The 21,730-nt window shown below is 40.1% G+C and overlaps 1 protein-coding gene across 5 annotated transcripts in view; it reads left to right on the top strand.

The window, feature by feature from the left end:
* The window catches only part of znf385a (zinc finger protein 385A), a 57,350-nt gene extending 53,085 nt beyond the window's left edge, over positions 1-4,265 (top strand). For all 5 annotated transcript variants that reach the window (XM_046057403.1, XM_046057402.1, XM_046057406.1 and 2 more), the window contains 3 exons: positions 2,431-2,615; positions 2,899-2,991; positions 3,324-4,265. In XM_046057403.1, coding sequence (XP_045913359.1) covers positions 2,431-2,615; positions 2,899-2,991; positions 3,324-3,572 — 527 coding nt within the window. In that variant the 3' untranslated portion in view covers positions 3,573-4,265. The remainder of the gene's footprint in view (positions 1-2,430; positions 2,616-2,898; positions 2,992-3,323) is intronic.
* The last annotated feature ends 17,465 nt before the right edge of the window (positions 4,266-21,730 follow it).

Raw genomic sequence — 21,730 nt, 5'->3', positions numbered from 1 at the left:
TGCTTCAACATTTTGTCAGACAGCTTTTACACATGACGACACTTTCTCAGGGCTCCAAATACCACTCAGGTATCCTGCTGCCTGCTTTAAACCAACTTAGCTCTCCTGTTGACCTTGTTTCCTTCTAAGGATATTTTGTATCTGCTGACCTCCACTCCTTATTTTGGATAGTTATACACTCGTCTACACAAAAATTAAAACTATAGATAACACAACAGGCAATGAGGGACTATTTCAGTGTAACCGTGTCCCACTTGCCTTGAGTTATTTTTGGTGCAGCTGGCTCATCCAGACATGAAAACATGCAACAAATTCCTCTTAATGTTGGACAAAGTATTAATCAATAAAAGTGCAGCAACTGCCACCCTTAACGTTAGATTAACCCCAGGAAGGCCTTTGTAATTTATGCTTTATTGTGTACTGATTAATTGTTTATCTGTCAAACAACAATACATTTGTCTTACATCTGCCTACTAGCATGTTTACGATGCACACGCACAAAGGTCATAGCCTGCTGTCAGCCAGTTGGCTTCAGAGTTCAACCCCTGGATGACTAAGAGAAACAGTTGAATCTGTGAGGGAAATGATCTGGAAGCAATCATCCTCACTCATTCTCCAAATCAAAACTGTGCATGTTAGCGGGGTTTGAAAATAAAAGCATGTGTTGTGCAGACATCAAGACATGAGCAGCGTGCGTGGCACAGAATGAAGAGCAGAGAAGACATGAAAAAAAGAAAGTATGTTATGTACGTAATGTTTTTCAACATTTATGCAACAGTCGAGCCATTGCCTATTTTTCTGTTTTCAAATGTGCCCTGTCTGTTTGTGTGTTGGTTTACACTATGAGTCAACCTTACAAAGACAAAAAATCCACTAGGCCATCCATTGTCAGACCAAAATAGAACAAAGGCAAAGACAGACACCCCAAGAGCACATTTATGGCCACGAGCGAAATCCGTCATTCCAGCCCCTTCCTCCCCAGTGGAGCCCACAGCCTCCATGTTCTTCACAAGCCACCCCACCCAGATGATTTTTCTCTCTTTCTCTTGTGTAACCTTAACTCTGTTCAAAGGGATTTTAGAGAGTGACTCAAATTCAAAGTCAGAACCAATGACAGTGGGATACTTTACGTTGAGAGTAGAGAGACAGGAGTAAAGGGGAGTGGGAAGGTAAGGGGTTGATGGGAGAGAGGCAGGACTAAAATCTTTCAGCCAAGAACAAAATGTGTGATTATTTAATAAAAAACTATTCTGGCACATTCTTTGGCATGCTGTTTTGCAGACCACTTGAAACGGAAAGTAATGTGCAAGAGCAATTCACTGTATGCAGATGCCTTGGCAAATTCCACCTGGAGAGGATTTTTTTATTAAGAAAACCCCGCATATAGAAAAATTACATATGAAACATGCTTTCTCACAGGTTAGAACATTTTGTAAATTATTTTTAGCTGGTGGATATCCTTTATTCGCAATATCTGACTGAATATCTTTTTTGAATAGTTGAATATTTACCTGAGTTCAGATGAAATTATTTATCGCTTGGTATTGCCAAGAATTGTGTTGTGCCAAGGGAAGGAAACATTGGCTAGTTAACCAGAAACATGACCATATCAAGTGTTATACAGCATAAGCCTGGCTCAGAATCAGATTTGAGATATCTTTATTCATTCCCAGTATGACAAAACACCGAGCTACAGCTCTTAATAGCTTATTAAAATAGTGCAAGTTCATCACATAAATATTTAGTGAAACAGTAAAAAGTAGAGGTGTCATGATCAGCACAGCAAATGCCTGACTGCAAATCCATCCTAAGACCAGACAAGCCTGCTTCTCATAATAACCCGGCCTTAAATTTCCAAACTTTGACATTTACAGTCAAAACTAACCCTATTGATCTTGACAGTGAGGGTTCACTGGTCCAGCAATGTCACTGATGTTGGCACAAGTAGTGATATAATTTACTATAGTGACCTTATCTCATCCACTCCACTGAATCGAACATTATCATTATTACCAGTTACTGTAATATTAATATCTTAATATAGGGCTTTGAGTTCATATTTTAGATCATCAGCTGCACAGTTGTCTGATAGCAGCCCTCTAGTGGCAAAAACGTAGCAATGCTCTGTGTGTTTTGCATATGTCATCATTTATTGTAGAGTCAAGCCAGTGGTGCATTTACTTTTCTTTCATGCCCTGATATTTGTCAGTGTCACTGTTCCTCCATCAGTGTTTTGAGTTGCAGAACAAAGCTGTCCAGACTCATTTCACTTCAGACAGATGGAAGCAGCATGATTCATTATGTCATAAATAGTGATTTATCTCCACTGTATTTTTTTCATTCTATTTTGTTAGCTTCTATATATGTAATTTCATCTTGGCTAACGTCATTGCTGGCATGTGATTTTTGCTTGTGCGTGACTATCTGCAGGTACCAAACACAAAACTATCCTGGAGGCACGGAGCGGGCTGGGCCCCATCAAGGCGTATCCTCGCCTGGGCCCTAAGCCCAGTGGAGAGCAGGGAGGGGGGCCAGTGGACCCCAACACTCAGGAACGAACCTTCCACTGTGAGATCTGCAATGTGCGGGTCAACTCTGAACTGCAACTCAAACAGGTGAGAGTAAGAAATGATGCAGAATTTTTAGCCCAAACTGTTATGAATACAACATAACTGGCTCTTTGGAAATAGGTTTTAAATACAGGCATTTTGTGAGAGCAATTGTACTTATTTAATTATGGAGAAAATTCTCTTTTTATTACAGCAAATTGTAAAATCCAGAGTCTCAAGATACAGTCAGTCAAAACTGTACATAACTCCATTGTGAGGTCTAAAGTGGCAATCATTTTCACTTAGGGAAAGTGGGAATAACTTGTGTTCATGTGTTTTTTCCTTTCAGCACATATCAAGTCGAAGGCATCGGGATGGCATGGCAGGCAAGCCTAACCCCCTCCTCAGCCGACACAAGAAGCACAGGGGAGCTGATCTGACGGTAACTTTTCAAATTTCACTGTTCTTGTGACATAGTCAGCATACCTTAAATCCACAAATCTGATAGACAGTGAGGCCTGCAAGACCTCGGAGTGGTTAGATCATGTTGATTAGATCCCTACAAAGGCCTGCCAGTTGTTCTGGTTTTGGCTGGGTCCTCCTCCTGAAAATATGAACTCAACTGAACGGAAACCTCTGGATTACATCAGATAAAAAGAGTCTTAAGAGGGAGGTCTATATCTGTTTCTTCTCCATGTGTTGACCTTCTGGGACTAATGATTTTATCCCTGTCTCCCTTGTCCTGTGTCTCTTTTTGCACCCTTCTGTTTTTAGTCTTCTTTGACCTTCTCCAAGGATCTCACCAAAGCTCTGAGTGCAGGCCTCTTGCCCAGCCCCCTGGCTGTTGCTGCAGCAATGGCCGCTGCGGCTTCCTCGAACCCGCTGGCTCTCCGTGCAGCAGCTCCTTCGCACCACCCACACCATCACCTATTGCAAGGCCCGCCTCTCAGCCACGCCATCCTGAGACCCGCCCCCGGGCCCATTCGCACCACCCACGGGCCAATCCTCTTCTCCCCTTACTGACACATCACTGACTTCGGCCAGTCAGGAACAGCCACTCCAAAAGCACACTGTGAAGATACAAACATAATCAACAAACAGCAATTGACAGGGGGAAAAAAATTCAACCATTTAAATACTGAACTGAGAGAAAAGCGAGGGAAAGGTGCAGCAGAAAGGAGTAGAAGTATATGTCTCTCTTTCTTCCCTTTACCTGAAACTTTCCCTCCATTTCAAAGACTTCTGATTGATCCGCACATGGAATGAGCAGAGGAGAGATTTTCATAATGCATTGAACTTCCATGCACATCTCTCACCTCCCCTGGCCCCTCTCCCTTGCACTGTGGCCCTGTCATGGCCGCCTCGATAGCTACAGAAGAAACACAGGCAGACCTTTCTAGAAACATTAAACCACATGTAGTGTTACATAATTATTCTGGGCCAGGTTGGTTTTCTCCCCTCGTCATGGCTCAGCGTGTTCTTCTCATCCTATGCACCTCAAAAATCAAGACAATAATGTTATGTCAGTAGGGTAGCTGCTTCCATTGGTCTTTGCTGTATGCGCCACATGTAGCTGTGGCGGCCTCCGAGGTAACGTACATGTCCCCTTCTACGCCGGAGGCAAGCAATTCTTCAGTTTGTGACACTAGCTCCTCGCTAGAAACAACATGACTTCGGCTGACAGGCAGGTGGTAGCCGCATTTGAACATGTCTGCTGGTTCGGGGGGGGGTGGGGGGGTTAAGAGAGCAGGAAAGTGACTGCAGGGGATTACACTCCCCTGTCATTTCCCGAGAGGATGAGGTGAGAGGAGGGCTGGCACGGGTCAGTGGATGGATTGACCCCAGGCAGCATGCAGACACACACAGGGCCAAACAAATCTATGTTTTAAAATAGACTGTACCAACAAAAATCACTACAGGGCAAATCTGCCAACCTCCATAACAGTCAGAGAAGGGCCTCACTAAAGGGGAGAGACAGCAGAAGTCACACATTGGTACATACTGTACTGCTGTATTTAATACATGATCCCTACCTTAGCTTAGATTGCATTTGATGGCAAGAATGTTCTTTTACTTATTGTGTATTGAGACACAATATATTGGAGAGAGCATTGTTGATATATATTTGGTGACTGTGACTTCTGTTCACAGTAAGCTTTCAAAAAGAAGGTTATCGACATCCTCACATCTCTCGGGTCTCACGTTCACAGGCTGATTTACTGTGTAGATGGGGAGGTATGACTTAGGCTCGACCCCGTGTACTGATGTATTTATGTTGTTTCTGCATGCAGCCTAGCTATAAGATTCTTCAGGGTCAGGCTTGTGCATCATAGAGTTTAACTCTTCCATTCCTGCCCTATCCTCCTCCCCCTCATCTCCTCCATCTCTAAAGGTTCATATGAGTCTATAGTAGAGGGCACGTTGACTCTGGCAACCATAATGCTCAAAGGGAACAAATTATAGAGAGGAAGATGAAAGCCAAATACATTCTTGGACAAATGATCTTGAGCTGGAGTGACAACTGAGCACGGAGCCCAGCAAGGCTGCCCCAGAGTGGAAGCCGAGACTTCCAGCTCAAGGCATCTATCAATACTTCCTGTCTTACAACTGAAAGCCATGAAATGCACCATGATTTGTTTTCTTTTACAAAGACTGGTGAGCACTTTGTTTTGTTTGGTTTGGACTGTTGATTTGCATTTATATCACACATAAAAAAGAGCAAAATAGAAAACACAATAAAAATATTTTTGTAGGTAGGATACGTTAACTGCATCCCCAGAGGGAAAAGAAGAAAGGGGAGGAATTATTGGACGGAGCATTATATAACCTTTGACTCAGACAGACCGACATACAGACAGACCAACTGACTCAGCGGGGAGCCACAAAAGCTAGCTAAGCAGCAGCAGGCCTATCTTGCTCCACAGCTTGAAACTATCACCCTTTTCTGAACGAGATGTACACTGTGCCCTTTCATTGAGAAGCAATGAGCTCTAATGTCTTACTTTGTCTGAATATTGCAATGCAATGAGCAATTTTTATCAGAGTGAATTGTTATCATTGTGACATGTAGTGACATGTTGTCTGGAGTCATGTGTAAACTGGGAGCACGCCGGCTGACAGACTTTTCTGTTCTTCCATGTGGAGTACAAGCCCTCGAAGGGATTGAAAGAGGGACAGAGAGAGACAGGCGTAGTTGGGTTTAGGGACCGACCCTTCATATTAAAGGGCCTTTTTACTACGGTAATCTCTGCTTGGGGAACAGGGTACAACGCCAGGTATCAAGGGATTAAAGCTAGATTTGTTCAACAGGCTTATTTTTTTTGTTGGACTTACTGAGTTGCATTCGGGGGTTTTTGTTGGTGTGTGTGAAAAATGTGTTTAAGTGAAAATCCTGAGGAACATTATCAATGCCAGTACCTAAAGAAGAAGCTGGCTTGGTGTCAGCTTCCACCGCTGTGCTCTTTTTTTTGCTGAACGAAACCTTCTTTGCAGAGTTCATTTTGTGAGTGAGATACTATTCCAGGATCCGTGCCCTCTTTCCTGTTGGTGTGTGTACCATGTGTATTCTAGTATGTGTTGGGACTTGATCTCTCCCCACAACCCACCAATCAGATACAGAGGCAACCTGGAGATATAAAGTGGCCTAACACAATAATGGAGACAAAAACCCTGCACATGTTTGGTTTGGGAAGATTGATCAATCATCCTGGATTGTTTTAGAGACTTGATCAATGACCCAACCTAATCAAAGTACTGCAGTCTTGTCCTGGTTAGATCAGTCAAGTAACAGCTCCACAGATATGCTCAAACTGTGGTAATCTCCACCGATTCATCCTCATTATTCACATATGGGAAATAAATGTTAGATACCTATTTTCTGGGCAGGTATTTCATGTTAGCTGTGTTTAGGCTACTAGCCTTAGCCTTATTCTGCCCTCAGCCTCTCACAGAACAGAGCGAGAGAGATGGAGAGGCTATGGTGTAATTTTGTCTTGCCAATAAAGTTATTTTTGAATTTCATTGTCAGAGGGGACAAAGAGTTTGTATGGCGAATTGTAGCAATACCTGACTCATTCTGGCTACTCTTGTTTATTGCAATAAGAAAATTAAACAATAAATGTGTATGTGAGTAAAACATTATAAATGTAATTTAAAAGAAAAAGAAACTTTATGGTAAATACTATTGGTATCAAGAGAAACCATGGTGGGAAAAAAGTCAATGTCAATAAATCAATAAATGAAACAAATGACTTCGGAGTTTTTATGAATCAATAATTGTCTATCAAATGTCATAACTCATAAAGAAACATACTAGAAATATCTCATACGGTATCTCTAGTACATGTACAGACATCATCTCTCAGTGCATCACAGTACTAGTACATGTGTATGCCACTGACAAATTATGCTTCCAAAGAAAATGCTCCCCAAAACGAAAAAAGATTTTCATCATGTCAGTTCACTATCAGCAAAAACTAAATAAGAAATCAGAAATCATGTTTTTAGATGAGAATTCATGCAGTGGATCCACTGACGTTGATGTAACATCACAGCAGTGTGAATTGGCATTAAAATGGCATTATGCTCATGTATTCTCACCAACAAAGTTCTTTTAGCTTCTTTCCTTTGGGTCTGGACCTATCCAAGCAGTCACAAGATAAATCTAAGTTGTCATAAGGTGATTAATGGGGAAAATATTGTTCTGATACTCAAATGTTTCTTATTTTTTTCTTGTGAAATACTCAAAATGTTTCCTCTTCTGAAATTTATTTATAAAGCTCTCAACTAGTACAAACAACCTGGGGAAGGACTGCAAGCAGACTCTGCTTAATTTGTAGTGGGGTCTCTGCCTTAAAGTATAACTTAAAGGTAAAAACGAATTTTCTCCCCACACTCTTTGATGCTTCCAAATGGAAATACTAATGTAGTTTAGTACAATTTATATACATTTCCCAATAATTCAGCCTAACATATGTACTTTGTTAGGTACACCTATACACATAATGCAACTCAGTACAACTATTGTACCAAAACATCCATCCATCCATCCATCCATCGTCAACCGCTTATCGTGTGTACAGGATAGGCTGGAGCCTATCCCAGCTGACATTGGGCGAAAGGCAGGGTACATCCTGGACAGGTCACCAGTCCATCGCAGTGTACCAAAACATCCATCCATCCATCGTCAACCGCTTATCCTGCTTACAGTGTCGCGGGGGGCTGGAGCCAATCCCAGTTGGCATCGGGCAAAAGGCGGGGTACACCCTGAACAGGTCGCCAGTCCATCGCAGTGTACCAAAACATGTATCTTTATAATTATATCATCTTCAGTTTGTGGTGACATAGTCCTAAATGTGTAAATTCAATTATATGTTTATTACTGAGGTTGTCGTTGAAGGTGGTGTTGTACTGGACTACATTATATTGACAATGGTTTAAATTTTTTTATCCTGTCTATTTACATACATAAGGATAGCTTTACTAGAAACACCTCATCCAGTGAAAAAAAGACATCACTATGACATTAATGCTTCATTTTACACCATAGGCAATATAGAAGTAGACTTTATGGCACAACAGTTGTTCCTAATAGGTGTACCTAATAAAGTGGACACTGAGTGTTTTTGGTATCTAGGATTTGTCCCATTTGTGAAGTTGATCATACAACATGCTTTTGTAATGGGTGCAGCACAAACATGAGCATGTACACTGTTACTTCTTAATGAGACTTTCTCATCTCTGAATCTCCTTTGTGGGCAGCAGATGCAGCAAGCAGGAGGAGTAGCTGACTGGTGCTGCATTGTACTGTCTGATGAAGAGCGGCATTGTACTGTCTGGAGAGCACTGCTGATTTCCCGTAATACACAGTCCTCATGTTGTTCCCCAGGGAAATTTTCAAGCATTCCTAAATGCTTGCCACATCGATAGCTTGCCAGCAGTTCTCTGCATCTTGTAACAATACACAACTCAGCCACTAGATGGTCCTACTGTCATGACTGGGAAGCAGGTCCACTTGAAATAATGCCAGAAAACAGTAAAGACCTGTTCATTCTGCTTAGCATAAGCAGTCAAAATAATTCACACATCATGCGTTTGTAACATTGCAGTGATTTGGATGTGATAATGAAGACTGATGTTCAAGGAAATTCCATGCTTATATATGTACACATATGAACATTATGCATAAGCACACATTGTTCTGAATATATACAGCACATTAAATTGAGCTGCCCTTTCAGCAACACTATGCAGATTGGACAGATGGTTGCTATGATATACTTTCTTCTTTGTTACAATCATCAATGACATTGTAAAACTAAATTACCCATAGGATTCTACGGTACCTTAAAGAAGAAGAAAAAAATTAAATTTCACTACTCAAAGGTGGATCTTCATATGTTTCAATCTGAAGTGCTGCAGGTATTTAGAAGGTTTAACTCTGCTGAGATATGTATTCAAAGGCAAGTCTTGCATAATTGAATACTTGCGTGGACATTTGGGAACCTAATCATGCTGTTAAACAGCAGTTTTATTTTTTGTGATGAAAGAACTGCATATTTGATTTCATCTTTGTCAGAACATTTGTCGATGCAATACATATCACACTATCTTTTGGGTAATTTTGTTAATCATCCTTGTGTACAAAAATGATGGATCTCACTGTTGAATGGCCATGGCATATTATTTAGCCAAATATATATACCGTTAATGACTTTCCTTTCATTAGAACAAGATGGAAAGAAGACAGAAAGAGCCCTCACATGGTTTGTTCCTCTTTTCAGTACAACTTTTTTTTTTCATTTCTATAAATTAAGATACCTGAAAGAATGATGGCATGGACTTAGTTTTGCACTAGACAGCTATAAGAGGCAGACCCAGCAGTTCTTTTCTTGAGAGCTCAGTGCACTGAGATGCGTCAATAACACAGTGAAATGGTCAGACAGGGATTTTCAAATGGAATCTGAAGAGGTAGAGATACGTACCCACACTTTTCTCTAAATGGAAGTTGGCACCTGAGAGGAGAGGAGAGGAGAGGGCATGTTCTTTGGTCTCCCTTTATTTCTTCACCACTAGCTGCTTCTCTATTTACAGAGTTTTGCATCACACATCTTATACGGAAAGGAAGATATGAGACTGATCTTTGGTCTGGATGCAACAGCAAGAATATCTTTTTCTGCGTGGTAAAATGCGATACGCTTTCAAAAGTTGCTATCTGGATCAAGACAAATTAATTTTGTCATTTTGCAGCCACAAAAAAACAAAAAACAGAGCTAAAATCATCCTAATCAATTTTGTGCATGACAAAAATGTATAACTGCACCCTGTGCACACATTTCCAATCTAATTTAGATAACACCTTCTTCAGGATGACATGAGCTCAGACAATAAGTGATCTACGACCTGTGCATTAGGATTACAAGCAAACTGAAAAGCAGGAGATAAAAATCTCTTCATGTTTACCACACATTTTCACATTGTTAACTCACTACATGTTAAAGAATACTGAATTTTAATCCTCTAACTGAATCCTTGTACAGAATATTGTATTGTAGGTGTTTAACTTAATGGAAGAGATTGACACTGGCAATATAAAACCTTGTATCCAAGAGGAATGAATCATGTACTGGATGTTAGTCTTTAATCTAAATGCAGACAATAACAGAAGGGACAAGGTTCAAAATGGAAAATATATTATCAGAAAAAGTTTTAAAAGCATTTTACAGATTAGGGCGGGGAAACATTATGAAAGCCATTCATTTTTTTTACGAGATATCTTCTGAGCAAACAAATATCACAGCGTTAAAGTGTGTACACACTGTGCTGCATTTCCACTACAGAGTGAACAAGCTCAAGCATGCGATCACAATGTAAATTGTCAAAAATCACAGATGATACCATATCAAATGCAGAATGAGATGAAACAGGATATCATCAGCATAAAAACAGATCTTTCTCAGTGTCACAGCTAAGGTTAATCCAGGCGCGTGCTCTCCTGTCTGTCTCCACAAACAAGAGCTGGCAGGTTCAGGTGCATCAGTGAGGAGATAATTAGACCAGTCTCCACAGACAGTCTGGGAGGAGAGATAGAAGACACAGCGGCGCTTACGAGTCTACAATCTAATTTCCTTAACTAGTCACAAAATTGTGTTGAGACCTAGTAACACTTTAAGTCCAGCTTGATGTTTTTTTTTTAATTTATGTTGGATGTCATTGTCATTGTTTGTACAGCTAATATAATCTCCAAAATTAAACAACAATGTATGCTCATCATCTCAGACCAAAAGTTTCTTATTAGTATCTCAGACTTGACTTTGCCTGTTTCATTCGGTCCAGCTGAATTATGCCTGTTGAATCTACTCGTTTCCTGCATGCCCTTTGTCTTTCTATATACTTACTATTTGGACTGAAGGAAAAATCTTGCTGTGACAAACATATGTCAATACTCCCTTGACTGTAGCATCTCTGCAGAAACCTTAAGATACAGCAAAGGCATCTGAGGAAGTCAAGTGATTGAGGGTTCAGTCCTCTGACTAATATCTTGTCCTCTTCAGGGTCACAGATAGTCACATTCCTTCAGGTAATTTCTGAATACCATGTCATACAACATTCATTTAGAAGTAAACCTTGAGCCTACTACGCTCGTCATTAAAGGCTCTGAAGTGACAGTTGCCTAATATGTTGCTCTCTCTAGACATCTCAGTAATGTATTAGCAGTTTGAGGGCTGATCTAAGAGCAGCTGCGTGGCTTAGTTGTGTTGGCATGGCAGCAACCCGAGACAAAAGCCACAAATGTGAGAGAATTGTCTGCTGTCCGTCATGCTGGAGTAGGCGGTCAAGGCAAATTGCCCATCTGCACTGACGCAGCACAGGCCGTGGCAGAAGTGAATCTAATAATTAACTGTTTTCAAGCATTGAATGAAGACCCTTCAATGAAATGTGGGGAGGATGAACATTGACATGGTGTGCTTACACAGATTTCCGTCCCTGAGCAAGAATATGACTTTAGAAACGGATTGAATAGAAGAGAATATATCTTTATTGTCCACCAGGGGTGAAAATTTGTCTTCGGCTCACCAAAGACAAGAAACCACAACGTAAGAAGCAGAAGCTCTATAGACCTGGAGGAGTAAATAGTATACATTTGTGCAGTAGGCTATTAGTACAATATTATGACATTAAATAAAATGTTTAATATTAGGATAATACTAATATATTTATAGGTTACACTTTATTTGGCTTATGTCTGCCTACAAATTGTTTATAGTAGGCCTATTTGTAACATTTCAACAGCTTATTGATATTCAACCATTTAACTCATTCACAAATAAAACCATTTTCTGTTTTGTTACGATTTCATTAGGGCCAATATTAGTCTATTCATTATAATTTCAAATATTAGTAGGCCTAGGTGGCTCATCCACAAATGTGTCCCTGAGCAAGAAGCTTAACCCCTAGTTGCTCCAGAGGCGTGCAACCTCTGAGATAAATAGCAATTGTAAGTTGCTTTGGATAAAAGCATCAGCTAAATGAATAAATGCAATGCAAATGTAATATAGCTTACCATTAGTATAATATTAATTCCAGTTACAGCAGTTTCATTATGATAGCCTACGTTGTTCTCATTCATTCCTTGTGCAAGAAAAATGCTCTACATGGTGGTCAGTCTCTAATTTGTTATTGCTAAGTGCTATCTTATCAATAATCATAACCATTCATGCAGAAGGAGAACATTTCAAAAGTTTGCTGTAGCACTATGTAAAATTTTTTTAATGCCCCGCCCCATCCAGTCTGGGATTAGTCAGTTCACCAAATGTGACATTGACAAACGAGTTTATGCACACATTGGATCAAAAAAGCTTCTCCCTTCTCCCACTCAGCTGGTGGAGAAGGCAGACAAAAATACTGAGACCTTGTGAGCAGTGCCAGTACGTAAGAAAAAGTTCCAGTAAAATAAAAGAGTTAAATTTAATAGTGCCAGTACTGGTCAAAGCAATGCAAAAAATGAAACAAGAATTGCAACTGTAGAGTAAAAGCCAAATCCCAGACCTTTTGGGTAATTTAGAAATCCCGGCTGGATCATTTTTTAGCTCCAAAAAAGAGGACATTTCCGGGAAAAAGTGGACGTATGGTCACCCTAAGTAACCTGACTGGACTTAGGTAAATACCAGTACACAGTAACAGTAAGTAGGGGTGTCACGGTGAAGTAATTTACCCTGCAGTGATTTGTTGTGGCTTAACTTTGCGGTATTATTGCCATTTCTGTTTTGTTTTTGTGCCATATTGCATAGGAAGCTAACTGCAGTTTTATGGTCTGAGCAAGTTAGCTGCTGGGTGCTAGTCAATGTTTCAGTTTGCAGAGCAAAATCATTCCTATAGTTTGACCTTGTCTTTTTCGAACATAACGATAACTAAGCTAATCTTATCTAACTTGAGCCAACTAAAGCACAACATCACAATATATTTCACATGCTTTGCACTAATGTTACGCCAACTCTGGCGTAAAATTTTTAATATCCAAAAAGCGGAGGTCTCTCCATGACTCAAACGCCTTTACAATATTGACTGTGTTTTCACCTGACACCAATCTCGTTCGTTTGGCCTGATGTGCTTCAGCACTAGTGGCGTGAATCTTCACTGGTCTAACAATTCGATTTGATTAACCCTGTCAACGATTTGATTTGATATCACGATGTGTAACTAAATCAATATTATTATATATTACTGCAGATGGTTATCATCAACAAATTCAAGTAGTCAGATATATCTGAACTCCTTATTTTATTTTATCTGCTCTAAAAAAGGACACTACCTGAATGTAGCGAAGTCTGAACACAGCAGACAACAGTATTTACAACAGTAAATACAAAAATGGAAAATAATAGTGCAGTGTACCTCTTATAAACCAAAATAAATAGTAGAATACTACCTATATTATTAGTTATCAGTTATAAGTTATCACCTATTAGGATAATTGTTATGTCTTACAAAGCTTTTATTTTTCAGGCCAAGACAATTCTGTTTCTCTTTCAGACAGTGGCTTGCTGTAGTGCTGGTAAAAATGTTATTATTCGTCACACTCTTCCCAGAAGCCTGGGCACTTTCAGCGTCCCTCGGGAAGCATTTCACATGAGGGAATTTTCAAACTTAAGCTGCAACGATCATGTTCAAAAAGTTGTCAGTCACAAACACTACATCTTTATCTGACAGCAGCCATTGTTCCACAACATGAAATAGCTCTGCCAGATGAGCCCCTGTGTGAGACTCATAAACGGCCGTCGTTTGCAGCACATGCGACAAGATCTGCCAGTCCTCACTAACCTCACTGGTTTGGCTCATTGAAGCAGTTACCTGAGTTTGGCATCGTGTTATAGTACAGGTATCACCTTTTCTGGAAAGTGACAGCATGACGAGAGCTCTAGTGTCTTCAACAGTTAGTGAAACCTGGTCTTGTCCACAACAGAGTAAGGCCATAGGTCCTTAGCTATGTAGCTGCCGCAGCTTGGGTTATTCTCTTGCCTTTTTCAGAGTTGGGCGGCAAAGTTGACAGTGTCAAGTCAATTCTTGGCTGAGCTGGGTCTGCTTTTTCTTTGGCAGGTATTAGCATCTCAGGGTTAAAACGGCTAATGTGGTTTCTCAAGTTAGTAGTATTCCCTACGTATTTATTTTTTGTGACAGGCTTTACACACAACATATGTCTTGTCCAAAATGTGCCTTGATGTTTCCTGTGACTGGGAAATCAACAAGCAACATTAGTAGGCTATATCAATTATGGTCGATCAAGGCAGAATTGTCCATGTCTGCATTGAGATGCATTATAGAAATTATTAATTTCAACACCCCTATTCAGCACATTAAATTGTTTGCTTTTTTATCTTTACGTGGGGTTTGTGTTGGAGTCTGTGTTGAGCTGGAAACCAGTCATTTTTTGGTGTAAGCAGACTCCATTACGTTAGCTGCGCTGTTGTTGCTGTGTATAGAGTTCAGAGTCAGTAGGCAAGAGGTTCCAGAAAATCTGACCAATTTCTTCACAAATGCAGAAGAATATTGGCTGTTCCAAGCTACTGAGAAAGTAGCCGTGTGGTTCATTTTTATGTAAGGTTACAACCAGTTCTCAAATGGGCAATAAAAAAGTGATTAATTGATAAGTGATTTCACTAAAAAACTACACAGCCCCTTTAAAACACAAGTTAACTTAAATAGGTCATATATTTGGCTTTTCCCTTTCCTTTTGTTGTGTGATATATCTTTTTTGTGCATATAATAGGTTAAAGTGAAAAAGCCAAGTCTACCCCCAAAACACTGCTCCTGAGCTGCCTGAAACAGCTTAATTGTAGTCCAGCCTTTACTTCTGTAACCAATCTGTGTCACTATGTATCACATGTCATAATGCTCGCCTACTGGCAGACCTAAAGTCAGCAAATTTAAAGCATTCAGATGAAGCAAACAAAGACCCTGGGTTTGACTGGAACACTATACAGTATATACACAGATACTAAAGACAAATTGTCAGTAGTGTGGGGGCATGCAGACTAGATAATTCAGAGTGGCGGGTTTGAAACGATTTCAAGGCAGACAGACTCTAGGGAAACTTGAGAAAACAGCACAGGAGTAGATGACACAACATCTTATAGTTGTTGTTACTTTTAATTTTGAAGCGTAATTAATTCTTATCTACAATTAACAAAAAACAACATATCACTTTTACACACCAACCCTCCGGCATTCAAGCTGATCTACTACTGTCCATACTGTACAGCTGCTTGCTGATGTGATAACCCAAAAGGCATGGCGAGTCACAGATGTCCACCAAAGAATGTTCTATTTAAATCCTGCACAATGCGTGCAATGTATACCCTGGAGCATTTCAGGAAATATTGATGAAAATGTTGGTGGGGTGAGTGGAAGATGGGGGAAACAGTGTCACTGAAGCTTGATGGTCAGACACTGAATGTAATGTGAAAGGGTAGGGTGCCACCTTTAATTAGATGATGGGTTACTGGCAGAAGGAAACAAATAATGTTGTCATTCAACAGTATCCTGTTGTGACAGCCACTCGCTAATTATCTTTCTGTCCTCTGACGCCTGTGTTTCCCTTTCCTTAGGTCCAAAGCAATATTTCACTTTCACACTCTGTTGAAATGAAATACCCTACTAAATTTTATAATTGAGGTGATGATTAAGTCTTGATGAAGTCTCTTTTACATAAAAGGACAGGAAGGTTAACAGCGCCTAAAGATGGAAGAGGAAACAAAATGTGATATAAGAGAATAATTTTGTATCAAGCAATATCCAAACCTCTCTCTCAAGGAAGATTTCCTCAAGTCAATTTCTTTATTTTGATCATAGTTTCAGACATACTACACCCAGCTAAAACAAATTCTACCTAACCAGTATTTTGCTTTTAAGTATTTTACATACATTTTAATGGAATCATGCCATATTAACAAACAAAAATTATTCACAAATTCACAGTTTTATCTTTGTGAATGTCATTGTTATAGATTTCCCACTTACCTCTTTTCCATTCTGTTCAACTAACACACCCATGCAGATGTTTTCAGTTATTCTTTCTGATAGGACCTCTGAAGCTGAAGTTAGGCAGAGTTATACTGGAAATTGACCTTTTTCACAGCAATTCAGTCTTTTCAAAGAAGACAAATGACACTTGATGAAACTGAGCTATCATTATTAATTATGCATTTTCCATTAAGCGCACTAGTTGGCCAGCATGCATAACACCAGGGCCCTGAAATAAATGTCATTCATTTAAACTGTGCTTTTCCTGCATTAACTTCACAAGACGTCAAAACGTCTGCCATTAACTGCAAGCCAAAGTGACCCAAATCCGTTCATATGTGACTCAGATCAGTGCGAAGGGGCTAAGTTACAATGAATCTGATGTTTTCCAGTTTGGATTTGGGCCACTTTCATATGTAGTCCAAATCGATACAGATCGGATCTTTTTAAATGCGACCTCAGTCTGGACAGTCGGATCGGAATTGATGCGACTTTGATGTCACTCTAGAGCAGTTGTTCCCCTGCCAGACGGAGCCACGATGAACAAAAAAGCTCCACAAAGGCCATTATCATACATTTGATTCTCTTCCTCCTCCACCTTGCTATCATCTGCTAAAAAATTCCCTTTCTTACACCTGAAATCCACTGGGTCACGAGCTCTCGAAGTCGGGAGAATCGCACTACCCCGACTTCGTGATCCAAGATGGCTGTCGGGTATCAACAGTTAGTGAAAGCTCTAGTTTATACTGTTTATTAGCACTTCTGTGTACTTCTGTTCTGTGAACTCATAGTAATGTTCATACACAAAGTGTTGTCCAACAGCTGTATCTGGTTGTATTGCTACAGTGTTTAGTATGAGTAAATACCACACAATGCGTTTTTTTAATCAACCGACGTATCAGTAGCTAACCTGGCTAGTTGTAAACAACGGCTGGCTGAGTGAGGTTTTCAGACTTATTAACTGGAACGCCGTCAACTCGGGTGTGCCGTCATTCCCAGCTCCGACCTCTGAGGTAAATGGAACGCACCATAAACTCTGGCTCCTTGTTTACTTCTGTATGACAGCGTGCTGCGTGGGACGTCATTTTATTTTTCTGCGCATGCGGGTCACTTTCAGGCCGTGGGAAGTTCACACTGGAGTCTGTTATGAGCCACATTTAAACAATAATGTGAACTGTCAAACAAAAAAATCGTATGTGGGAAAAAAAATCTGAATTGACCATTAAGGCCTGCAGTCTGAACGTAGCCTTAATTGTTTGAAGTATGTACCGTGTTCAACCAAATGAACGACCAAATTAGAAGATCTCCACCAGGTGTGTCAGGGGGCATGTGGGAGGGGCACAGGGATTGCAGGGCTGGCTGTGTTTCAGGTGTGCTTGCGTGAGAATAGTGGAATGAAGGGGAGAAAGTTTTTTTGAATAGTGTCAGTCAACTTATAAAGATCCATGCAAAGTTTTTAATAAAGCGTTTTTGTGTAGGATAATCTCGGTTTTCTTTAACACGTGTGGAATAGTGTAATGGTATTGTAGCTGAGCGATCTGGATTCACCTTACTGTATAAACTTAATAAGGAACCTTCTGAATTTAAACATTCTTATTTATTATGTTGTAATACAGCAAACAAAATAACCCCCCCCCACCCCTTTCTTAATTTAAAAATGCTCCAGCAGACTAGGTAAGCCTTGTTTATAGGGCCTATTACTGGGCCTTTGCTATGTGGTAATGCATATAGCAAAATGGCAGATGCAGCTGAACAGGCAAAATTCTAAGCTTTGTGATAGGCTCAGTCACTAAAAGTTGTTTCAAAAATTGTAAATCAACACAAGCACGAGAGGTCCTTGAGCACACAGTCATAAATCTGCACAAAAAATATTAGGTTGATCCAGTAGTGTGCAAGATTATCTTTGTATAGTTACACACAGGCACACACACAACTAAATAATCCTGGAAAATAATAACAGTACAAAATCTTTGGAAAAACATTTTACTTTCTCTGTGTGGAATTTAAACGGCTGTTGTGTTCCAGAAGGATTCATCCATTTCAAACAGAGTCCAGTTGCCTCTGACCCTCTATTTCTAGATGCTCTATTATGTATAATCAAATCACAGTCCATTCAATCAAGACATGACACTGTCAGATAAAAATCTCATTATACAGTCGTGCCAGATTTATAATGAATTATAATGCATGTAATTATCAGATAGGGATGTATAACGGATTTCTAATGTGCTCTCCATACTCACAATAGACTGTAAGTGTCCTCCTCCTAGTATCTTATCAGCTTTTATCATACTAGGCTGTCTATGACATCCTCTGGCTCAGACAGTCACAGTTTCTACAGTAAGTGAGGTGGAATAAAGGTGTAGTCCATCCATCTACCATGTCGATGACAACCCTCTTTTAAGACAAACCTCCATAATTTTACATGGATTGAGCTATTTGCCCTCATGTCTAGCGTGACAGACGTGGTGCCAGCTGTGTTTACCAGGACACCGTGTTATGAACATAATCACTTTACCAGCCCCTGCCTGCCTGTTATGGATGGCACTTGTCATTTACAGAGGAGAGCCCAGGGCCATCAGTCATCTGTATGTGTGAGTGTGTTTCAGTGTGTGTTTTGAGGGGGTGGGGTTGGTGGGGATTTATCTGTCCATCCGTGGTTACATGGAAGACAACACAGTAAAAGCTCCTCACATATAATCACTGAGCAGAAAAAATGCTGTACTGGGAACAAACACAATTCTCAGCTGTGACTGGCTGCAGCACACCTACTGCAAAATACTTCACAACTGTGATCTCATGAGCTTTTGATTTAAATATTAATGCACAGGCTGAAAATCACCACTGATCCTGTACACAATGACAATAACAAAGACTCGGCTAGATGTAATCCAAAAATTGCAAGAAATATGCTGAACTGATTCTAGTTATATTTACAAACAATGAGAGATGAGTTTTCACACACGCCTTCCCTTAAATATAGGATTGTTTTTCTATTTTTATTTTAAAGCGTGGTCTTTCAATTTTAGAGCATGACTTATTGATTTCACGTTCAGATTTTTTCATGCTTTACCTCAAATCCCTGTCCTCGCACTCAAAACCCTGACCTTGCACTCAAAACTCTGACCTTGCACTCAAAACTCTGACCTTGCACTCAAAACTCTGACCTTGCACTCAGAATAACCCTGCTTGTGCTGAAATTTGCTCTGGTTCTGCTCTAACTGTGTGCTTGGACTTAGATATGTTGTTGCTTGCACAGATTTCCAGCTTCAGCCATTCTTCTCATCTAACATATACGGTAGACAATGGCAAAAGACATACATTTTTTTATCCCGTTTGAATTGTGCCTTGAATTACATTTCAATTTAAAAGATAATTTTGCAAGTCAAAAAAGCCTCAGTTTGTTGTAAAACTGTAGAAGTATAAGAACTGTAGAAGTGGCCACAAACCCAAAAGTTGCATAAAGATGTTATAACTTTTTCTCTCATTTTGCTAACATTACTGAAGCTAACGTCAAAGAACTTCTATGTGTAAATGATGTGATGAAAGGACCACAAGTCATGGATTAAACACATCAGGTGAGATACATTTGTGCTTAGAACATAGCTAAGTGACCTAGCTAGTAGCAAGCAATGGACGTTAGCTAGCTTTCCAGTTGCACAGTTGTTTACACGTAATAACAAGGCATGTGGGGTGGACTCTTAAGTTGACTCTGTTGCGGTGGCAGCCCGGCTGACGGTGAGTGCCCTGTGCTCTTTTGTTTCTTTTTCCTTCATCTCGCATTTCTGTTTCCTCCCCTGTGTCTCCTCCCCTCTCCCTCTCTGCCCCGGAGCCCGGATGATGATCCGCACCTGTGTCTCGTCAACCTCCACCTCCGCCCGCCACACGTGCCAGCCATCAGCCTCATCTTCAACAGTATTTCTACCCCGGTTCTCCACTCCATCTCCGCTTGATCGTCGTCGCTCCAGTCCTGGTGCCACTTCTACGCTCTAGCCTTTTGATACCTCGTTCTCTGACCTCTTGCCCCCCGCGCCCAAGTCTGCCGGCGCCCAACTTTCCCCTTTTCACCTCCCGTCTCTCCTCTCCCTTTTTTCCCTCAATAAAATCTTTTTTTTTTTAAAAGTTTTCTTTATTACTACTCAACTACTCTGTAGAATATCTTGTGCATCCAGTTTTGATGATTTGTCAAGCTTTCTCAAAGCGTCAGTATTTGTCATCCTGGGATGAGACTGTGCTGGTAATATCTACCCTTTACTTCCAGAAGCTGTAAAGAAAGCAAAGGAAGCAGAGCACTAGATCTTTGGGGGCCCTAATCAAAATTAACAATAAAACAGATTCTGATGAAAAACAATAACTCTATATTATTATATCAACTGTTTGAACAGGAAAAATATGATACCACTAGTGCTACTGAGCTTAATGGCAGTGCAAACCCAGTAGACACTGATGAACTTAGTTCTGTATGAAAAGACTGACAAAGTGATTCTGACTGACCAAAGCTCAAATCTTTAATAACAGCCAAACAGGAGTAGACAGCGTTGTTTTTCTTTTTGAATATGTCAACCAGCTTCTTTATAAGTGATCTAAACATGTAATGATTGAGAAGACTTCTAATGTCTGAGTGTCTATTTGGAAATGTCAAGTCTCTGTCAACCTGTGCTGGTCCCCTGCTCACTACATCAATGTGTAATTGGTCATTCATACAGCTGGATCCACTGGAGAGCCAGATGTAGTAGTAAGCACGGTGGTACTGCTCTCCACTTCAGTAAGGACCGGTGAGGAAGATTTACAAAGAAAATAATTAATTTTAGTAAACTGACATTTTCATACGTTGGGAGTTCCTGGTCGTGAATAACTGTTAATTTATGGTTGATTTAGACTTACCAGCATTGTCAGCTTCTTGGATGATACCAATGATGGAGGTAGATGGACCTGCTGTGAAATATTTGAAAAATTCTAAAACAAAGTGACTGAGTCGAAATGACTCATGTTCTTGGCATCAAATCTTATAATGCAAGACAATTTGCAAGAGTTTCATGCCATCACCTTCTAACTTCAGATTTTTAACACTGGCAGCTTTAGGGGAGGCTCCAGAATGTTGCTCCAGAATCAGTCCTTCAAAACAGCTACTACACACTCCCAACATGACAGATTTATAAGCAAAGAACAAGGCACTACAACAAGTAGGAAATGTAGGTATCTCTATAGGTTTAACTAAAACACACAACTTAACAGCTTACCTGAATTAAACTTTGACTTGCAGAAGGTTATCATTGTAACGCCCCTTTTATACTCACCAACAGTAGCAGCTGTCGTTACTTACACCTGTGACCCTCTTCCAAACATGTTCTTTAAAGTGCTCCTGGAAAGGAGATGGGAAGAGTAACGTTAATGTTGGCCTTTCGGTGTAGAGGTCAAACCTGGTCTATGTTGTATTGTCCTGTTAAATGCTTTATAACACAAGATGTGAACAGCTCAGCTCCATGGCTAATTTTAGATGGATAATATAGACAGCAATAAAGGCTAATAGCTTAAATTGAATAAAACCCTTGTCCTGTTAAAATTACCTTAATAATACTGTTGAATACTATACTATTCTGTAATACCAATACTATACCATTTTTATGCAATTTGTAAAAGTTGTAATGGTAATCGCGTTTAGG

Source organism: Micropterus dolomieu, linkage group LG08 (assembly GCF_021292245.1).
Source record: "Micropterus dolomieu isolate WLL.071019.BEF.003 ecotype Adirondacks linkage group LG08, ASM2129224v1, whole genome shotgun sequence".
NCBI classification, from domain to species: Eukaryota; Metazoa; Chordata; class Actinopteri; order Centrarchiformes; family Centrarchidae; genus Micropterus; species Micropterus dolomieu.
This window is presented reverse-complemented; position numbering and strand designations above follow the sequence as displayed.